General features: G+C 38.4%; 1 protein-coding gene across 1 annotated transcript in view; it reads left to right on the forward strand.

The window, feature by feature from the left end:
- LOC129741410 (neural-cadherin) overlaps positions 1-23,375 on the forward strand; it is a 284,444-nt gene that overhangs the window by 255,433 nt on the left and 5,636 nt on the right. Inside the window, exons 5-9 of the mRNA XM_055733133.1 lie at positions 6,863-7,000; positions 7,101-10,717; positions 10,784-10,954; positions 11,029-11,270; positions 11,336-11,545. Of these exons, the coding sequence (XP_055589108.1) occupies positions 6,863-7,000; positions 7,101-10,717; positions 10,784-10,954; positions 11,029-11,270; positions 11,336-11,545 (4,378 nt within the window). The remainder of the gene's footprint in view (positions 1-6,862; positions 7,001-7,100; positions 10,718-10,783; positions 10,955-11,028; positions 11,271-11,335; positions 11,546-23,375) is intronic.

Raw genomic sequence — 23,375 nt, forward strand, 5'->3', positions numbered from 1 at the left:
AAGGTGACTCTAATAGGTGTCTCTGATAGAACAATTTTAATCATCAAAAAATAGCATCGCTCATTTTTGCACCATTCAAAATCTGGGACTTTCATTTTAATTCGAGCCCAAATCTTCTAATATATAAAGATGAGTTGAACTATATATGTATGTTTGTTTGTTTGTTTGTATGCACCTTATACAAATCCACACCACAGAACCGATCTGCCTGAAATTTGGTTCAGAGATGTAGTTGGACCAAGTTAAGGTTTTAGTAATAGTTTTGAGCCCCTCCCACCTAGGAAAAGGGACCCTCCCATAATACTACTTTCGTTTTTATTCCAACGTATCAAAAGTCATGGCACCCAATTTGTCAACCGATTTTCATTTCCTTTGTTGGCGTGGTTATTTTCACCATCACCATGGGCTGGGCATTAGAAACGACCATCCAAAGTTCACGTGTACTGTAAAGCATATAAAAGCTTGCTGAGCATTAAAAATTTGAAACGGAAAATTTTGGCGGGTGTTTTTTGTCCTTCTACTGTTCAAAGCACGTGATACCGGTACAAGATATTTGGATGCAATATTATGCCTACATTTTGAATTGAAAAATACAACTAGCCTGTTAGTAATTATTGACAGGAATTTTAGCGGCTTTCAAAGTGCTCTTTACCACCGCTGGGGGACTTTAAGGGTCTACAAAAACATACAGTGAACTGAACAAAGAATAATGAATTGACTTTTTAAGCTGAACAACTATTTGGACTGAGTGTTGAAAAACTTATGAACCGATTTTTATAAATTCCAGCTTTTAAGAGCTAACCATTTTCATATTTTTGTGATTTTTCATAGAGAACGAAAAATTTATTAGATTCAGCCTTCAGCCTATTAGATAGCCTTCGAGGAATTCAAAATTGATTAGGAAATTAAATCTAAGGTTTTGAGTTTTATACAATTCAATTCCATTGACCAATTTCTAACTTTTGTGTCATTTTTGGTCATCAATGTGACTTGACAACATTGATCACTTTCCACAATAGTTAATGGGATGATTGTGTTCAACAATGGAACTTGAAATATAATTCAAATAAAATCTATTTCATAACATTATAATGATAACTTCGGTTCAGAGATAGTTTGTTTTCGATAACTTCAAAAAACTATTAGTGGAACTTTCAACATTTAAAAACAAATAGATAAGCAGTGTGATTCTGTAAAGCACACATACAATTGAAAACATGCAAAGAGAATTTCAAACATGGTTCAACAATATTTGAAAGTCTTTTTTGAAAGTTTCTAAGTAAATAAAACTTGAATATACCATTGTACAAGGAGATCATCCAACTTGAAAAGTGGGATTTTTATTTAATGGGGGATGTGAAAGTTTAAAAAAAAAAACAGTTTTTTTACTGAAGATGTCAGGTAGATGCAATTCAAGCTTCTTAGAAATGGTGGGTGAAAAAAATATTTGTTATGATAGGATGAACAAGCATTCAAGGGAAATAGTTTTGAAAGATTTGAATTGAAACAAACCTCATAACTATAAGTTTTTATAAATTTTGAACACGAGTAAAATAATAAATAATCTCAATCAATATCTAAAAAAGACAAACAACATTTCTTATATCAAATTGAGAATACAAAGCTTCAATAATTTCGAAAATTCCTACGACTCATTTTGATTTATATTTTATGCGAACCCGAGCAAGGCCGGGTAAAATCAGCTAGTTCGAAATAATCCATTGAGGGGTCTAGAACATTTTTTTAAAGATTTATTAACCTTTTCAATGGTTTTTTCAAAGAAAAAATCTGTTTGAAAAGTTGTCTAACCTTAAACGTTATTTCTATTCTATATATCAATAAGATGATTTAATCGGAAAGTTCCTGGCTACAACTTTGTTCAAGACGTCAAAGTTATACAAATTGAGGGATAAGAGTTGGAATGTCGCAAACAGAATGATTATTATATCATTTGGAAAATCTTATTAACCCTCATCCGCATTAGATTTCATTACCCTAATCAGCACTAGGAGTGTCAATTTGACACCACAAGCACAAATCTTTATAACTTTTGGCGTGTTAAACCGATTTAAACAAAACTCACATCAAAAGAAACCTTGTAATGTCAGTAAAATATGTTTAGAACATTATATACAGCTAAAGTTACAAGTTTTCTCGTTATTCAGCATGAAAGAAAAAAAATCCGAAAAAACATGCCTCACGAAACCTGCTGTAGTTCATATATTACACGTCCAAAAAAATATTTGCCTTATGCATATGAAAGCTGAAGTTAATGCCTACATCATGAAGACAAGAAATATTTTTTTTAATTTTTTTTTAATGAAATTGTCACAAAAAGTTAAAAAAAGTGGTCTAGTTTTCATTCGATTGCTAGTAAATACTGTTTGAGCGATGGTAGAGTGTTTTAAAAAATATGACTACAAACTTTATTGAAATTCTAACATTTTGCTGTCTTTAGATTTTCGATGCATCAAAAATTGAAATTACTGGAATTTTTCAAAGTTGGCTACTTTGCGCGATTTTTTCACTAATTGAAATTTCATCTGTTTTTGTGGTCCTCCGTCAGGTTGTACCCGGATTTTCAGTGCTTTCTCGCCGTTTGAAGCAATCAAAACTATATCCATTGAAAAGGGAATTTAATCTACATTCTAGTGAGGTGCAACAAATCACGCTGTGAGATTTCACAAAAATATGAAAATTATAAACGTAAAATCATTCCTGAATTTCTAGAACTACAAGCAGCGCGTCCAGCAAAACGTGTTTGTTTGCTCTCCGAGTAGGTACGGTGGGTGGTGATTTAGGCAGAGAGCGAAGCCGACAGACGAAATAATGATGCGTGTCGTACGTTTCTCGGTTGGAAATTTTCTATTGACAGTAGTTCTCGTTTGCTAGTCACGACACGCATCATTATTTCGTCTGTCGGCTTCGCTCTCTGCCCGAATCACCACCCACCGTACCTACTCGGAGAGCAAACAAACACGTTTTGCTGGACGCGCTGCTTGTAGTTCTAGAAATTCAGGAATGATTTTACGTTTATAATTTTCATATTTTTGTGAAATCTCACAGCGTGATTAGTTGCACCTCACTAGAATGTAGATTAAATTCCCTTTTCAATGGATATAGTTTTGATTGCTTCAAACGGCGAGAAAGCACTGAAAATCCGGGTACAACCTGACGGAGGACCACAAAAACAGATGAAATTTCAATTAGTGAAAAAATCGCGCAAAGTAGCCAACTTTGGAAAATTCCAGTAAATTCAATTTTAGTTGCATCGAAAATCTAAAGACAGCAAAATGTTAGAATTTCAATAAAGTTTGTAGTCATATTTTTTAAAACACTCTACCATCGCTCAAACAGAATTTACTAGCAAGCGAATGAAAAGTAGGTTTTTTAGACCACTTTTTTGAACTTTTTGTGACCATTTCATTAAAAAAAATTAAAAAAAATATTTCTTGTCTTCATGATGTAGGCATTAACTTCAGCTTTCATATGCATAAGGCAAATATTTTTTTGGACGTGTAATATATGAACTACAGCAGGTTTCGTGAGGCATGTTTTTTCGGATATTTTTTCTTTCATGCTGAATAACGAGAAAACTTGTAACTTTAGCTGTATAGAATGTTCTAAACATATTTTACTGACATTACAAGGTTTCTATTGATATACGTTTTATATTAAGTTCATATTAATTCAAACGACTTAAATAGATTTTACTTTTGTGGTGTCAAAATGACACCAAAAGTCGGAAAAGGGAGTTTTTTTGTCCAGGCTTCCAGGGTTCGTCCATAAAAAAGTAAAGATGCAATATTGAAGAACTTTTGAATTGATTTAGGGTCCCCGAAGACATTTTTGTATTTTGAAGCTTCTGAAAAAAGTTACAAGCCTTCAAACTTGCAATGGTGTCAAAATGACACCCTAATGCGGATGAGGGTTAAATATCTCATCGCTGACTAGACCAGACCAGACCAGAAATAGTATCCTGAAGACTCAGTTTTTGATTGTAAAGTTATCAAATATTCAGGATAATCCCGATCCAAATCCTGATCCTAATCCTGATCCTATTCCTGATCCTAATCCTGATCCTAATCCTGATCCTTATCCTGATCCTAATCCTGATCCTAATCCTGATCCTAATCCTGATCCTAATCCTGATCCTAATCCTGATCCTAATCCTGATCCTAATCCTCATCCTAATCCTGATCCTAATCCTGATCCTAATCCTGATCCTAATCCTGATCCTAATCCTGATCCTAATCTTGATCCTAATCCTGATCCTTATCCTGATCCTAATCCTGATTTTAATCCTGATTCAAATCCTGATCTTTAACCTGATCCTAATCCTGATCAAAATCCTGATGCTAATCTTGATCCTTATCCTGAAACTAATCCTGATCCTAATCCTTATCCTAATCCTGATCAAAATTCTGATCCTAATCCTGATCCTAATCCTGATCCTAATCCTGATCCTAATCCTGATCCTATTCGTGATTTTAATCCTGATCCTAATCCTGATCCTAATCCTAATCCTAATCCTGATCCTAATCCTGATCCTAATCCTGATCCTAATCCTGATCCTTATCCTGATCCTAATCCTGATCCTTATCCTGATCCTAATCCTTATCCTAATCCTGATTTTAATCCTGATCCTTATCCTGATCCTAATCCTAATCCTAATCCTGATCCCAATCCTGATTATAATACAGATCATTATCATGATCGTTATTCTGATCGTTATCCTCATCCTAACCCTGATCAAATTCTGATCCTTATGGTGATCACAATCCTGATTTTAATCCTGATTCTATTTCTGATCCTTATCCAGATCCAAATCCTAGTTCTTATATTAATAATAATCCTGCTCTTCATTCTTAACCTTGTCCTGATCTGAATCTTGATTCATACTCTGGTCCATGTCGGATTCTTCTCTCACTCTTCTGGACAACAATATCAATAAACATCTATCACCGCCATAATTCGTTAATCAACTGACCCATTTTCGTTTTTCTCTTTTTTTTTTCTTTAACCGTTTCTGAAAAAGCCTTTTACACGCTCAGAAAATAATATTCAATTGAATGTATATATTGATCAAAAGGATTAACCATTCTCATCTGTATCCTACAGTCCATAACCTGATTCAAATTCTGATACTAATCCTCATCCTAGTTATGTTGCTAATTTTGATCCTATTCCTAATGCTGATCGCAATACTGATACTTATCTTGATCCTTTTCCTGGACCTTATTCTGATCTTTCATCTTATCTTGATCCTGATTCAAATCCTGAATGTTATGCTGAACCTAATTTTGATCAAAATCATAAAACTTATCCTGATCCTTATCCTGATATCAATCCTGATCCAAATTTCGACCACAATACTTATCTTTATCCAGATCCCCACTATGATTTAATTTAAATCCTTACCTTATATCCATCCTAATTTTTATACTGATCTTAATCCTCACTCTGATCTAATTCCTGTTCCTTATTCTGCTTCCTATCCTGATCCTTATCCAGATTCTAATCTTAATGGTAGCTCTAATGATTATGATAGCAATCTGCCAACCTTAGTTTAACGTGATCGCATTCAAAATCAACGTTGTGTTCCAGATCCCAAAAATATTCCTGACAAAGATTTTAAATTTCTGTTCGTTCATGTCGATTCATGATATGGACGTAACCCATTCTGTTTCTGATTCTTCTTCTGAACGTGATTTTTGTTCATCCTTTACTATACTTTATTATTTTTAATTATTACTTGTAGATTTTCCTTATTGTTATCATTATCCAAATTTTGGTACGGATCTTGATCCTTATTTTGATCTAAGCCCTGATCTTGATCTGAACAAGTTCTAGATCCTGAGCCTTTCCTTCAAACTGAATCTTTACCTAATCATAATTCTTATTATTTTTATGATCGCTATCCTGAGTCTAATCTTAAAGCTTATCTTGACATAGACCCTGACTTTTATCCTGATCCTGTCCTTCATCCTGCTTATTATTCTCATCATGATATCTTGGATTGTGATTAATCCACTTTTGCTGCTCAAAGATGTCTTTAGAAATCGTATACCGGCAGCGGCGGCAGCACACCAATAACCACTCTCTCTCTCTTACTTGCTTTCAAAGAAATTTTGTTTGTGCCCCTTCTACAGGCCTTCAAATATGAATGAATCTAAGCTAAACCAAGCTCATTAACTTCCTTCAAGGTTGTGAAAAGCGGTTGCTGCTTGATACCTAAGCTAACTGCTAGAAGGTTGTCATCAAGTAACATTTTTTTATTTATTTTTCATCAGAACATCACATTCGAATTATTGCGAAAAGTTCTTCAAACATTTTGTCCGAAAATTACTGGATAATGAATTCAAGCATTTGTTGTCGGTGGTTAGTGTTTTGCCTTTTTAACTCAATCATCCTGAAGTGTCATTTTGCGCAGTCTGATTTGACATTTAAATACATTACTTATAAAATGAATGAGTTTGAGTATGGAAAATCATCAAATAATTTCCATATGACTTACTTTCTCTTATGGATCGTTGTACAGATTGCACTACATGTGCAGAAACGAACAATTTGTACACAAAATTATCCCCAAGAATGTTTACCGGGTTACGGGATTTCCCAGTACCTTAGACTTCTAGTGCCAAACTAGTAAACATCTACCGTTGGTAGAAACCAAATCAATATTTGCTATTCCAACCCCGACACAGTTTATACAAACTAAACAATATCAAGAAATCGCCCCAATCCGATTACCGCTGCCTAAACGCAAACATACGTATCGTCATGCATTATATCAGATCCTAATTAATTTACTATCTTGCTTCAATCTTCCTCTGTTTTGCTTTGAAACTCGATTGTTCAGGTTACGGCATCCGACGGGGACGTCGAGCGCCCAAACAACATCATCTACTTCCTGACCGGTCCCGGGATCGATATCGAAAATCCATCGGAGAGCAATTTCGATATCAACAAGGCAACGGGGGAGATATTCGTGTTGAAGGTAAGAAGTTTCGTTGCTGCGTTTACTTGTATGTTCATTATGCTAATTGAATCAATGCGTTCTGATTTCTGACGACTCCATTTCATCGGACCTGGTGTAGCCTCTGAACCGTGATCCGCCACACGGGAGGGCATCCTGGAAGTTTACCGTCTTTGCGCAGGACGAGGGAGGCGAGGGATTGGTCGGTTTCACCGAGGTGCAGATCAACTTGAAGGATGTCAATGACAACGCGCCGGCTTTTCCGCAGGGGATTTACTATGGTAATGTTACCGAAAATGGGACCGTTGGGATGTACGTTATGACGATTAAGGCTGAGGATTACGACGATGTGAATGAGGGGACGAATGCCAAGATTGTTTATTCGATCGAAAAGAATGCGATTGAGGAGGAAACTGGACTGCCGATTTTCGATATCAATCCGGATACCGGGGTCATCAAGACGGCCGTTTGCTGTTTAGATCGGGAGAAGACGCCGGATTACTCGCTGCAGATTGTGGCAACCGATGGTGGGGGTTTAAAGGGTACGGGAACGGCGTCGATCAAGGTGAAGGATTTGAATGATATGCCGCCGCATTTTACCAAGGATGAATGGTTTGTGGAAGTTGAGGAAACGGACGGAAATGTGCTGCCGGATGCACCGATTTTGACGGTGACCGTGAATGATGACGATGAGATTAATAACTTTCAGTATAAGATTATTGGGGGTAGTGGATATGGAGCAGATAAGTTCGCCATGATCAAGAACGTCGATGGTACTGGAAGTTTGAAGGTAGTTCAACCTCTGGATTTTGAGGACCCAATGCAGATCAATGGGTTCCGGTTTCGTATTCAGGTGATCGATAACGAGGGTATCAACGATACGGACAAATATCACGTTGCTCATTCGTGGGTGATAGTTAAGCTGAAAGATATTAATGATAATACTCCGAGGTTCCGGAGGCCACACATGGAGGCAACGGCAGCAGAGAACGACGAAGTTGGTAAATCGTTGGTCAGCTTCAAAGCCATTGACATCGATAAAGCTGGCAAGAGTAAGATCACCTACATGATCAATCGAGCAACCGATAGGAAACGGCAGTTCTCAATCAACGAAGAAGGAACGGTGAGCATACAAAGAGAACTGGATCGAGAAGCGATCTCCAAGTACAGTCTTGAAATATTAGCCATCGACGATGGTGTTCCAGCAAGAACAGCTACGGCAACGCTAACGGTAGAGGTGAAAGACGTAAACGACAATGCACCGGTGTTTGCAGAACAATACACTCCGATACTGTTGGAGAATTCTCCCCCGTCGAAAATAATCGACATTGCAGCCACCGATCGGGACGATCGGAAAGTTGGCAATGGGCCTCCATTTCAGTTCCGAATGGATCCAGAAGCTGACGATGGAATTCGGACGTCTTTTAAGGTCGAACAGAACAATACAGGGGATGGAATGGCGATTATTTCTTCACTGAGATCTTTTGATCGAGAGTATCGAAAGCAGTACGAAATCCCGATAGTTATTAAGGACTCGGGAAGTCCACCTCAAACGGGTACGAGTACGTTAACCGTTACAATCGGAGATTTAAACGACAACATAATGCAAGCTGGTTCGAAAGAAGTCATCGTCTACAACTATCAAGGTCAAGCTCCTGATACAACCATCGGTAGGATCTTCGTCAATGATTTGGATGATTGGGATACCTCGGATAAGTTGTTCTATTGGGATGAAGTTGAAAACCCTAGATTTAAGCTGGATGACACTTCAGGAATGGTGACGATGAGACGTGGCGCACGAGAGGGTCGATACAAGCTCAAGTTTAAGATCTATGATCGAAAGCACGCTCAAGAAACTAATGCCAACATGTCGGTTGTTGTGAAGCACATCTCCTACGAAGCTATTGTTAACTCCGGATCTATTCGTTTGGTAGGAATCACGGATGAAGATTTTATTAGGATTTGGAACTACCGCACCCAGAATATATTTAGAAGTAAGCTGGAGCGTTTCCGAGATAAGCTAGCCGAGTTACTCAATATCGATAAGAAAAACGTAGATGTTTTCAGTGTCCAGATGAAACAGAAAAATCCTCCGATTACAGATGTAAGATTTTCCGCAAGGAATGCGTACTACTTTAAGGCTGTCCAGCTTAATGGAATTGTGCTGCTGCACAAGGAAGATATCGAGCAGGATGTCGGTATCAACATAACAATGGTGAACATCGATGAATGTTTAGCCGAAAATGCCGAATGCAACGGATCTTGCACCAGCATTATTGAGGTACAAACAAATCCAAGTTTAGTAAATGCCAACAAAACCGCCCTAGTAGGAGTTCAAATCAAATCTACTGCCGAGTGCATGTGTAGCGCCAGAGAGTATAAACAGCAGCAAAGCTGCAAATCCCATCCATGTTTAAACGGAGGACGCTGCTCGGACAGTAAGTCAGGAATACGCTGTTCTTGTCCTCCCGGATACACAGGCCCTCGTTGTCAGCAAACGGTACGCAGCTTCCGGGGCAATGGATGGGCTTGGTATCCATCTCTAGATATGTGCGATAAATCACACATCAGTGTAGAACTTATTACAACGAAATCAGATGGACTGATCTTCTACAATGGACCCATAGTTCCACCGAACGAAAACGATGATAAGCAGCTGTCGGACTACATAGCCCTTGAACTAGACCAAGGCTACCCTCGGTTTCTAATAGACTACGGATCGGGCACTCTTGAGCTAAGGATCCAAACCAAACACCCACTAAATGATGGAGATTGGCATAGGATAGATCTTTTCTGGGACTCAGAACAGGTGAAAATGGTCGTAGACTACTGCAAAACAGCAGTTATCTCGGAAGCCGATGACGGCAACATCGTAGAATTTGTAGATCACACCTGCCAAGCTACCGGAAAAGTCCCACAATTCAACGAATATCTTAACTTAAACACACCCCTTCAAATTGGAGGAGTGTTCCGGGAAAAGTTCGACTACACTTACAATCGCTGGCAATACATGCCTGTCGGAGCGGGTTTCGAGGGCTGTATTCGTAACTTCAAGCACAACGGAATCCTCTACGATCTATCTCATCCAGGTCTGTCGAAAGCTACGATGCCTGGATGTCTCTATACCCAGGAAGTCTGCGACCTAAATCCACAAGTGTCCAAATGCATGGAACACGGAAAGTGCGTCGGCAACTACGACGAAGCCAAGTGCGAATGTAACCCTGGATGGTCCGGAACCTACTGCAGTCTTCCGACAACACCAACCACGTTCAAAACTCACAGCTACGTCAAATACGCGCTCAGCTTCGAACCGGATAAATTCACTACTCAAATACAGCTTCGGTTTCGAACGAGAGAAACCTTCGGGGAGCTGTTCCGAATAAGCGATCAGCATATGCGAGAGTACGGAATCATTGAACTGAAGGAAGGGAAGCTTTTGTTCCGATACAGTCTGAACTCCGGTCAGGTCGATGAGCACGAAGTTTCACTGAGTGCAGTCGAGGTCGACGATGGCCTGTGGCATGTTGTTAAAGTTCAACGATACGGATCTGCAGCCGTATTGGAGCTGGATGGCGGTGAGGGGGCCAACTTCAACCAGAGTTTCTCATTCGATGGCCATCAGTGGCTTTCGGTCGACAAGCAGGAAGGCGTCTACGCCGGAGGCAAACCGGAGTTCACCGGCGTGAAAACTTTCGACGTCCAAGCCGATTATCAGAAGAGCTGTATCGATGATATCAGGTAAATTTCATTGTTTACTCTAAATTTTATAAGAGTCTTGAAAGAATCAATTTTATCGTTCTCAAGGTTGGACGGAAAGAGTCTTCCTTTGCCTCCGGCAACAAACGGCACCCAGTGGGGTCAAGCAACGACCGCCAAGAACATCGAGCGGTACTGTTCGTCCAACAATCCCTGTCAGAACGCGTACTGTCCGGAACCATTCGAGTGTGTCGATCTCTGGAACAAGTACGAGTGCACGTAAGTTTCACTACTCTCAATACTCTCTCGAATAGCTTACCGATTCTCTCTCCTTACAATACGCTCAACAACAGCTGCGGAGACGGTATGATCGTGTCACCCGAGGGCAAAACCTGCATCGACCGGAACGAGTGTCTGGACTATCCGTGCATGAACGGGGGGACCTGCATCAACCAGGAACCGCGCTTCAAGTACAAATGCATCTGTCCGGACTCGTACTGGGGCGAGAGCTGCGAGTTCCTGAAGGAACGACAAGCGCTGAAATTCAGCACAAGTGCCTTGGCTGCCGTCATCACCTGTTTATTGCTGATTATCAGTAAGTTTCGCCACTGTCCCAATCAACTGTCAGAATCAAAACTAATCCACAATTCTTGCAAACAGTTTTGCTATTTTTGTATTTTTCCTGTTCGCGACGTCGGTCGGCGAGCTTCAACAAGAAACCGGCCACCAAGGACGACATCCGGGAGAACATCATTAACTACTGCGACGAGGGCGGCGGAGAGAACGATATGACGGCGTTCGATATGAAGACGCTCAAGATTCCGATCGGGCCACTGCCGGAGCTGGTGCAGCACAAGGCGCCTCCCGTACGTAAGTATTTCTACCTCAAAAAAGTGTAACAAGTAGAGTAGCTTCATCTGATGGAAACATCTTATCGTTGGTCAAATATTTTTCACGTTGCAAATAAAAAAAAAAACTTTAAGGGATTCCTTTCCAATAATCTTGTATCAAAGTTCAATTAACTTTTTGTTTGTTCAAATTATTTTTAACTATCACTCAGCTGCAGCTCGTGGCGTAGAGGATAGTCTTCAAGTCTTCTACTAGCAGGCATGGGATCGAACCCCGGTCACGGCACACTTAGTACACTTTCTGTGGGTTGATGGTTTTAACATTTGTAAGATGCTAGCCATCCTCGAAAGATGTACGCTTAGAGTTAAGAAAAAAAGGAATCTCTTTGAGATAACATCAAGTTTCATTGAGATCCTGTATGTGTTTGTGTTCGTTTGAACATAATATAATCTAAGCGTGCATTTTTGCGGAAATTTTTTTGCACCATCACTACGAAGATATTTCAGCAGAGTTTCTTTTTTTTCACCCAAATAAAAATTGACAAGAACTATTGAAACCAATCGAAAGTTTCTTTACCGTGAAAAAGTTTACCTCTAATGTGTTAGCTCACGTTTGGATGTCACCACTGGGTTGATATTGATTTTATTAGACCTAGGACTTTTGTTGCCATTTTTTTCAAGCTGACGTCACACAAAGTTTCATTGATTTTTATTGAGCAAATTCTGATTGAAATTTATTCTATTCAAGTAAATGATAGCAAAACGATTTTAGAAGGTACCAAAAAATGAGTTTGGACATTCTCCTGTTAACTATTATCAATAATTGGGATATCATTTGTTTAAATAGATCTTGCAGGTATATAAAAAAGAACTCAAATGATTTTATTTATTTTTTGTTCACGGTCTTCGACAACTTAATATCATTTCTGATTTCTCAATCTATGCTGAAAACTATCTTTACTTATTTTATAATCAAAACAATTCCGTGAAGAGCGAGAATTTTGAGCCTCAAAGAACAATTAATTATGGATGAAACGAATTTTACAACCCATGATACTGATCAAGTGGGATAGTTATGAACAAAATCACTCAGTTTTTTATGCTTACAGCTCTTACAAGTATTTTTTCATTGTTCCAATTCTGAAAAGTAATCAGAAACGAATGACTGATTTCTTTTCCTTCTTCATTTTGAGATTTTTTTCTTCTTATTTTTTAGTTGCAAATTGTGGCCTTAAGAACCTTGTTCATAATTATATGACGACTTTTGGTATACTATATTCCTATATTGAACCACTTTTAAACACAGTATTTAAGTGAGATTTGTTGATTTTCGAAATTTATTGTTGAGAGGTTATTTTTTGGTTAAAAAAGATGGGAGACATCTTTTCATATGAATGTATGTATTGTTCCCCCATCGGTAGCACGGTCCAGCCTATGTTTGTGTGGCTTGGCCTTCGAATTGCTTCTAGGGCTTCCACGGCCGATGGTTCGTCGAGGGAAGGCATCCAACCTTCAGAGGCCTACAATGCATGGTTGGCGATCCACTCCGCTTGCAATAGTCTCTTCAGATTAACCCCAGATGCATTCTCTCTGAAATATTTAGTGCATTTATTTATTTATACAATTAATCACATCTTACCTGTCAGCAACTTAAGGGATTCAAACCCAGAAGTTTTATTTGCCGATACCGGGAATCGAACCCAGCACGCCTGGGTTACCAGACTCGCACCAGCCTATCCACTAGACCAGAACAGCGCTCAGCGATGAATACTTCATACCTCTGGTCAACACTGAATTCTGCCGCACATCTGATGAATTTTGCTGCACATCTGGTGAATTTCCGCCCGTTCCAGCGCACAATTCTGCACATTTCAGTGTGCTTTCAATGTGTTTATCTCGCGTTCCAAATGAATACTTCATACCGGTGGTCAACACATAAGAGCAGGGTTGCCAACATTATTTTTAAATCAGAGACTGGTAAAAATAAAAATCAGGCTACGCCAAAGTAATCAAAGTAACGATATTTCGCTTGACTTCGATGACCTTTTTTTGGTCTTCCCTTAACATATTCACTTCAGTAATGGTATGTAATACAGTTTTTAACTACCCTTTTTCACCACAATCACAGTGGCTTATTAGGTTGTCAGTCTGAGCCTCGAGAATCGGGCAAATCCTGAAAAATCAGGAACATTGGCAATACTGCATAAGAGTGAGCAAAAGCATTCTAATCCACTGGTCCTTCTTGGGAAAAATCTATAGCTATAGCCACCGATGCCACACATAACGATTTTCCGGTTTTTATACCGATTTTTGACAATAACTTTTACCAAGAATCTGTATGTGCTTATAACCGATTTAAGGCAAAACGTACCGGTTTGATACCGATTTTTGAAAAATTCTTCTCAGACAGAAAAATGATTTCCAAAATATTACTAAAACAATCGATTATAAGACAGCAAGCCGCAGCGTAGTCGATAGCTTCTTTGTCTTTTATAAAACTGCCTTGAGGTATGTCTTTTCGCATTGATTAACAGTACATTCAATCACTGCTGGAGCCTCGCGAAGTATTGCACAAAAAAAAGTGATGCTTTATTCCGCTAGGCAGCAAGCAGTGATGTCAATTGAATTCATATTTTTTTCATTGCTAAAAGACATACCCGCATTCAACGGCTAATAACTTTTTTGTCTAATAAGATACGAAATTACGGTTTACAACAAAGTTGTTCAGCGGAAAATTTGTTTTGCAGAATATGAGTTGACGAAAAAACCATAAGTAGGCTCGGTTCCACAGAAGAAACAAAAATGATGTTGATTTTTCAGTACGAAACATTCAATTTTCCCATAAAAATCTAAAAGTTAAATTTAACTCATGTGAACATTACTCAAAATTTCTTCAATAAATCATGGATGAGTTTTGGACCAAAACGAAGCTTTTTAGACTCCAGGGTTTCAGATGTTCAAAAAATGGCCCCAAATTGACTCAGTCTCATGTGCATAGTAGTTTGTCAAAGACCTTGTGGTGACAATCAATTGTTATCAATTGTTAGTCGGTCGCGAGTTCCTTTTGATTCCCGATTTAAGGAAAGAAGTGGAAGGGACTCTAAAAAGGGATCCGTACTTCGACCCCTAAGGGCCGCCCCGAAGTCGAGACAAAACCCGGGAGAAATCCGTGGAAATGGGAGTTAGCTGTTTGTAACGAAAGCAAGCTAGGGGTGCTAATCATCGGACAAGACAAAACCACTTACCTGGATCAGAAGAGACAGAAATCGATTGGATTCGCGGCCAATCTCTGCAGCAAAGAAACAAAATAAATCCCGAACAACGAACAGCGTGTGACTCCCTTTCCAGTTATCCAAATCAGATTATCATCGTGAGAACATTCGCATTTTGCTTACAATAGTTAGTTCGATTTATTGTATTTTTATGTGTGTTGTGTTTACATCGTACTGTTTAGGCCTAAACTAATCTTCCCTCTTTCAAAATTTCTATCTAGCAGTGCATTTCGGTGGAGACGCTTGGTTTCTCGCAAAATAACTTAGAGAATTTGCGAGGAAAAATCATTTGATTTTTGATTAATTTTTCGGTTTTTCCACCTCGTGGGTGGTGAAAAGGCTACTTTTGTCGGCTCGCCAGTCCGAAAACCTAGATTTTCCGGCCAGAAAGTGCAAAAAAACTTTGTACATCCGGCCCAAAAGATACGGTGCAAGCTGCGAAAACACATGTATCAGGTTGTATAACAATCGCTAGAGAATATGGGTGGGCTGATTATGAGTACTCACTCAGACTGCTAGCTGTTGGCGGTCGGGATAAATAAGCCACTGGCGCTTAAAATCTCTTGAGAAAAAAAATAGCTGTTGGCGGGACTAGATGTAAGTCTCGTCGTGTTCGGTAACTCCTTTGCGGCTACCCGGCTGATGTTTACTGGTCGAGGCCTAAGCAGGTAGCTAAGACGGGGCGATCAGAACCTTTTTTGTTCAACCGGTAACCGCATACCAATTGCGCAGCTATGTAGCGTGACTGGTTGGGAATTAAAACGGAATCCGGTGATCGTTTGACTGTGGTGGGTTGTTTGGCGACTGCTGTTATGGCCATCAGCCGCTAACCAGCCTGCTGTCGGCCACTCGTGGTGTGGGTGGATGTATGGTTGGCCAAACTGGTGGGAGTTGATGTTGCGGGACCCCCCTGTGGCTCGCGACGGGCCCGCTGTGCGTCTTTTTTAGCGGTTCGGGTTGCTTATTTGACCCATTTGAGTCTCCACCTACCTATTACTCAAATGCACCACTTTATTGCACTGCACTATCCTAAGCTTCCTTTACCTAGCACAGACTAAAGCGAAAAAGAGGGCTTTTTAAATAAGGGCACCTGGTCTCGGGATCACACTCTGACTTTAATTACCTATTCGCAATTGAAATTGAAAAAACCACTCGATCCTGACACTTCAAATCACCGGACGTAAGCGAGCTTAAAGTCTCAATCGTCCGCTGATCGGCCTGATCTAGCTTGACTTCGCAACCGGAACTACCCGATACGAACAAGTCTAATCGCGAAGTCAAACAATTACATCCCAATTCGCGAATTCTTCGAGTAGTCCTCGTCTTCCCCTTCTGGACCCGAATAATAGAGGCTCAACTTTTGCTTTGCTAAAATAAGTGCACAAAAGCCCCCGAAAGAGGTCATTCACCTGACGCCAAAATAAGAAAGTGTTGTGTTGTAAATTTTCCAGCTTTTTACCTCGACTATAAGAACGCCAACTTCGAGGACATTTCTCGCATCTTGGCCACCATCGACTGGGCATCGGAGCTCGATTTATCGGATCCTAACTCTGCTGCAGAAACCTTTTCGTATATCCTGAACTATGTCATTGATCGTCATGTGCCTAAACGTACAATTAGAGAAAATCTACGAACTCCCTGGGTTACGCCTGAATTGCGACGACTGAAAACGGAAAAAAGATGTGCGCTTCGAAATTATAACGAACAAAAATCTCCTTACACCAAGTATATATATAGGAAGCTTAATTCCACTTATAAAAAAGCTAGCAAACGTTGTTACCAGAACTACCTTCGCCGAGTACAACGTAACCTCAAATCCTGCCCAAAATCATTTTGGAAACACCTGAATAGTCTGCGGAAAGAGCCTGGTATTCCTACCCATATGTTTCTGGATGACATCACGGCGAACTCTAATCGTGAAATTTGCGATCTTTTTGCCCGAAAATTTTCAAATATCTTCACTACCCGAGCACACTTTTATGGCAAAATTATAGCAAATTTTGCTATCACGCCTTGAGAGTCAAATGTGCTCTCATTTTGCTTGACATAAGGTGGTACACAGCAAAAATGAGAGCACAAATTTTCATACTTTGTGAGCAAAGTGATGCCTAATTTTGCTAAAATTGAGACCCCAACTACACCTCGATTTTCGAGAGCTTGGAGAGCATAACGATGCCAATATAAAGCATCAGTAAATATTGAATGATAGCAAAATTTGACATGAATATGCTCTCAAAAGTTACGGAAAACGACAGCAGAACGAGGCATATTTAGGGTTTCAAATCAAGCCAAATTTGGCAGTACTTTGCTAGCAGCATATGAACATTTTGGTTCTAGTTTTTTCTATGCATCACCTTCATCCAAGCCAAAATGTGAGCAAATTTGTAGCTCGAGGCGTGATAGCAAATTTTCTATAAATGCATGCTCGGGATAATCAAAACGCATATTCTAATAATGTTCTTATTAGGGTGTGGAAGGGAATGTAATATGAAATTGAATACTTACTAATAATACAGCATACATGGGGCAGTTAACAATGATTCTCGGGAAGGGCAGATGTCGCTTTTCAATAATTTCGACTGTCCGACCCAAGCAAACGAGTCCGAGCAAACAAATTCCGTCGGAATTCGAAATCCTCCGTAGTCAGCACGAAGTTGAAATTGGAGTTCGAATCTGTCCCCGTCGATTTTCCTATGAACGACAGCCATAGTGGTGTTTCCTCCGCTTACGTTGCTGCCAATTTTCCCAGCACCACCATCACCGCTCGCACCTGTTCAGATTCCTTCGTTGCTCGTAACGCTTTTTAGCAGACCACCTGCATTTTGTTGCTTTGCGTTGTAATGATTAGGGTACCGTTCTGTACAGATGCATCGCTGCAACGGATCGTTTTTTTTTCGTCCTTTGCAAAATTTTTCCCATAAGCACAGATCACGCACGTATAAAAAAACCTAAAAAATAAATTTTTGTTTCAAATTCAACCATTTTTTTTAACTTGCTGAGTTCCAAAGTTGTTGAATGATTTTAAACTATAATTAATTGCTTTCAGGATCAGAGGAGTGCCGAAATCATCAATTTTTGAGTTAAGCATTCCTCATATCTCAATCATACTCAATCATACATGTACATGACTTATTTTGGACCAGAGGACCAATTTTTGACCATCTTGTCTAGCTCTTTTATAAAGCAACTAATCATGATTTTTTTTTTAACAATATAGTCAAAGCCCAGGCACTTAATGTAATGCAGTTATGAGTATTATAATAAGTTGCTTCATCAGAGAGCTAAACAAGGTGGTCCAAAATAGGTCCTCTGGTCCAAAATAAGTCCATTATCCTATGTGGTGCAAAACTCAAATTTTCAATATTTTTTTTAATAAAAACTGCTCGAATTAGAGAAATCGAGCACATTAAAATCTTTGAAACGCGTTTTCTCAAAACTATCATTTGGGCACTTAAACCCCTTTGATAATAAGTGCCTCAATTGTGTACTTCTATCTAGTGAACCTACATGCACGTACACTACTTTTATCTCATATTAAAATATGAAAACACTTAAAAAAATGTAAATTCTCAAAGTTTTTAGTTTTAACAATAAGTTTACTGTACCTGACCTAACCTCCTAATTTACCGGCCGCGCATGCATCCGTATAGCCTGGTCCTGTTTGGATGGGGTCGGGCTTGGATTTGATCACATCGTTAGGAACAGGATCGGAATAGCGGCTCGCGATGATAATTTCAGTGTAACTCTGCCAATAGATCAGTTGCGTCCTTAGCAGAAATTTTTGCAATTATTTTCGGAATCCGTTTTGCAAATTCAGCCATGGCCAGGGTTTCCGGAAACTGACAAGGTAGCCGAATTTTCACGAATAATGAATGGCTTCTACTCATCAACAACCAGCATAAACTTTTTGAACTTCCAGTATTCGGTTAGCGGCGTGTGTTCCTTAAAGTCAACAATGCCAAAACTGCACAGAACGACAGTTACTGTAGTGACCAATGTAAATCAATTTTCTCCACAGTAATGTCCAGTTCACGGCAGGGGTTTTTTTTTTGTTTTTTCCGAAACTGAAAAGAAACAATAAAAAATAAATAAGTTTATTTTGTTATCCGCTGTGAAGCAATGGAACAATTCAGGACACAATCTGGCATCATAATCGAGCTGATACGCACTTGGACATTGACCGTTTTTATAGAATTACCTCTGGAATTGTAATCTTTACAGCCCGGGCAGCATCAATACACAACCAAATCAGCGGAGAAATCAACGTAGGGTGATTTTTTTTATATGACCAGCTCGTCGACGGTTTCCAGATGTTCTTCAGCATCGATGATCACAACCGAAGTGGTCCGTTACCAGCCAGCTTAGCCAGAGGCTACAGAACAGAGCACCAACCATTTTCGAATCAAACAAAACAACACGACACTACTTTGTTATTTGTTTTACACTGCTAGAAAAAAGAACTCAATTTTCGGCAAACACAAAAAAGAATCATGAACTCAATAGTGAGCTTAATATTTTTAGGTAAATAATGGAACAACTAATAGCGTATTTTCAACTTGGTGGCTCTCCAGTTGTAACCTAATTGCTGTAAACGCGTTTTTCACTCCAGTCGCAACCTAGAGGCGCTTGAAAAAAGATCGGTGACAACCTATGAATATTTTGTCACTGTAGCTAAAAGTTCCTCAATACCAATACAATGATGTTGGTTGTATTGAACAACAAACAGCTGTTTTTGGCTTAAAACAGAACAACTAATTCGATTAAATAATGGAAATTAAATGAAAAATAAACGGCAAAGTTACAGCTCCGCGATGTTGATTTTTTATTGTTGTATATTAGTTATTTTACCCGAGCGTAGAAACTTCAAAATGGAAAACAAAATTGACAGATGAATATAAACATCGCGGTCGTTCTAAATCGGTTGTATCGAAAGTCAAAGTTGTTTCGGGATCCGTTTGCCACTGGCTCAAGTTTTAAAATACACTTTTATTTTTTCCCTAAAAAAATTTACTTTTATGTTATGATAAATTATGTTCATATGCAATTATGGATAGTTTTAAACCAAATTACTGCTTTCGTGAGTTTCCCCGAAAAGAAACTATTCCGACAGCAGCAGAAAAGGTTTTACTAGGCCCAGAAGGAATAAATTGCTGTACTAAATAGCAGCAACGTTTTAGGGTATTGGATTTGTTTCACCGACAACACAGCCACTAAATGAGCTCGTCTAACATATTTATATGACTTTTCCTATTCATTTGAAGCACAAGAGGTATTTGAACACCTAGATTAATTCACTTAATGCATATTTTTTAGTCTTTTATAGGTGGGGATTTTTTTTTATTATCTGACGGGTTTGCGCCGGGGGTCTTCAGATTTTCCCCAAAATTGAAAATTTGGTTCATTTTTGCGACTTAAAAACACATGTATTTTTTCAGATTTCTAACATTTTTATTTTTTGAGTTAGCTTCGGTTAGATTTTTTTGTAAATAAAAAATAACCATTTTTCAAAGTTTCATAACTCTGATGTTTCTCAACGGAAATTATAAAATAGCACATCAAAATGCATTGAAATTTTATCAGCTTTCCATATAGAATAGTTGAAAAAAAATAAATAATGACCTTCAACATGAAAAGTTGTAAATAAACTTTAAATGGCGTCTAAAAGTACCGGCTGCACCACCGAATATTTTGCAAAAAATACCATTGTATAGCTCGATTTATGATGCAACTTTCATCTGAAGACACCAAAGTGGGCCATTAACACCTTGAAGAGTTATGAAAGAAATAATGACAATAAATCTCTTTTTTTGCATCGAAAACAAACAATGGTGGAACAACTGCACTCACATATGGAAGTAGCGCGCACTTCTAACAACATGGAAACAAAAGAACTTATCAAAGCTGGTAAAAAACACTATTTTTTCGTCCTTTTCAGACTGCCCTTACTCGCATAACAGTCCCATATGAATTTTCGTCATTTTAGGTCAACATAAGGCTTCAACATAAAAGACTAAAAAAAGAGGTTTTGTTCTAGAAATTTCGAAAAAAAATATCAATTCGTGGCTATCCTATATGAAATATACCTGAATAACAGTCCCATATGTGAAATACCATGGATTTGGTTACTTTTCAATGTTTCTTTCGGTGAAATAGTCTTTGGTTTATTGCTTTGAATCATTTAAACATTTTTTTAACTCACTTGATGTCGAATGATGCACACTAGTTTTCGAAGGCAGGTCTGACTTTCTTAGGAATGACTTCCTGAGCGAAAATCTATCGGATGCAATCAAAAATCGTAAAAAGATTCAACTTATAATGTGGAATTCATGATATTTTTTTTTTTGCAAAAGTATGTTTCTTTTTCTGACAATTGCATTTGGAAGTTCAAAAATTATCAAATTTAAGTCTCTGAAAGTAGCTTGGTGAGAAAATATATTTTGTATGGGACTGTTATGCTAGTAGATTCGAAAAAGGTTTCAAATACGGTCGATTAACAGTCCCATAATGAATAAAAATGGTGCTCTCGACCTTACCAATGACCCAATTTCGAAAATTTCAGGTCTAACGATTTATTATAACAACCTAGAAACGATTTTCGTTTATGCTGAAAGTGGTGGTCACAATTTAAAATATATTCCAAAACGGAAAAAGCTGATTGTCTCGCTTGTTTATTTTTGTATATGGGACTGTTATGAAAGAAGGGGCGGCAGCTTGTTTCAGCTTAACTGATTTCATGTTATATCCAAAAATCTAATAACGTATTCGTTTATAACCAGTTTTGCACCAGGTCACAACAAGTTATGCACATTTTACTGTCATTTTTAGAAGTTTATGCGCTAAGTTTTGCATCCGTAATTCCCCAGATTTGATTTAAAATGGACGGTGGAACAATGAAGATTCGTGTGGGAGCGATCGAGGTAGCAAAACACTGACGACGAATTATGTTCGTTCTAGTATGGTAAACCTCAAAACTGGGCGAATGTAGAAAACGAATACGGTAAAAGTATCATATTTTCATCATTTTACAGCCTGGGCTGGCCATACTGAGCTCTTCGATTATTTCTACAACATTTGTGCCACTTTCTCATACTTTTTTATCAATGGGAAAGGATTTTGATGTCCAGTGCTTAGCTCCCGACATAAAAACTATGTTAAGCACGTCTATATTTCATTTTTTTAATCACATTTTAGTGATCCCAAACACAGGGACTGAACCTTCTACTATTGGCATTGATTATGCTTCACAATGATCTTTGATCGAAAAATTAATAAGTTATATAGTATATGACCAGGTTGTAAAAGCAACATTCCCATTGTTAGTTATATCACTTAATCAATAAGTTTTGCTGCAAACACTCTACAGAGCACGAAAAAGTAGTGTTTTTTACCTGCTTTGGTAAGTTCTTTTGTTTCCATGTTGTTAGAAGTGCGCGCTACCTCCATATGTGAGTGCAGTTGTTCCACCATTGTTTGTTTTCGATGCAAAAAAAGAGATTTATTGTCATTATTTCTTTCATAACTCTTCAAGGTGTTAATGGCCCACTTTGGTGTCTTCAGATGAAAGTTGCATCATAAATCGAGCTATACAATGGTATTTTTTGCAAAATATTCGGTGGTGCAGCCGGTACTTTTAGACGCCATTTAAAGTTTATTTACAACTTTTCATGTTGAAGGTCATTATTTATTTTTTTTCAACTATTCTATATGGAAAGCTGATAAAATTTCAATGCATTTTGATGTGCTTATTTATAATTTCCGTTGAGAAACAACAGAGTTATGTAGCTTTGAAAAATGGTTATTTTTTATCTACAAAAAAATCTAACCGAAGCTAACTCAAAAAATAAAAATGTTAGAAATCTGAAAAAATACAGGTGTTTTTAAGTCGCAAAAATGAAGCAAATTTTCAATTTTGGGGAAAATCTGAAGACCCCCGGCGCAAATTGTCAGATAATAAAAAAAAATCCCCAGGTCTGAAAATATAATTCCCGAAACTTTCAAAATGGGTTGTTTGTACCCAATGGAAACATAAGGCACAACTACCTACTTTTTGGTTGTTGTGCTTTATAGATGTTTATGGGTTTCTGTATACAGAGTTCGTGGGTAGTTTTTTCTATCCTTGTACTAAATAGCTCTCGTTGTCTGTCGTCAAATTTAAAATTATCACCAGGTACGAACAAGGATGTTCCGTAGGCAGGCCGCAAGTTACAGGTTTCCGAAGTGTACGAGGTTGAAAGCGATGACTCCAAGCGCCGCGAGGATGACAGCATCGATCAAACTTCGGAGCTGATTGGACGTGTTGGCAGGGGAGGACCCGGAGTTGAACCTCAAGGCTCTCCCAGAACTGGTAGTTCAGCAGCACAAACGAACCGAAAATACTGTTCCGAAATTTTTTGCTGACGATGGGTTCAAGACGGGATTCGGATTTGTTGGTGCTCATGAAGTTATGATAAATTCAAGGTTCATTTTTATTTTTAAAAGTTTAAGTACGAGTGCTATTTCATAGAACTGCACCTCATTTTAGTTTCGTTTTTTTTTGTATTGAATGGATCCTACAGCAAATTTCAATGTTATTTTGGAATG

The sequence above is a fragment of the Uranotaenia lowii genome, chromosome 2 (assembly GCF_029784155.1).
Source record: "Uranotaenia lowii strain MFRU-FL chromosome 2, ASM2978415v1, whole genome shotgun sequence".
NCBI classification, from domain to species: Eukaryota; Metazoa; Arthropoda; class Insecta; order Diptera; family Culicidae; genus Uranotaenia; species Uranotaenia lowii.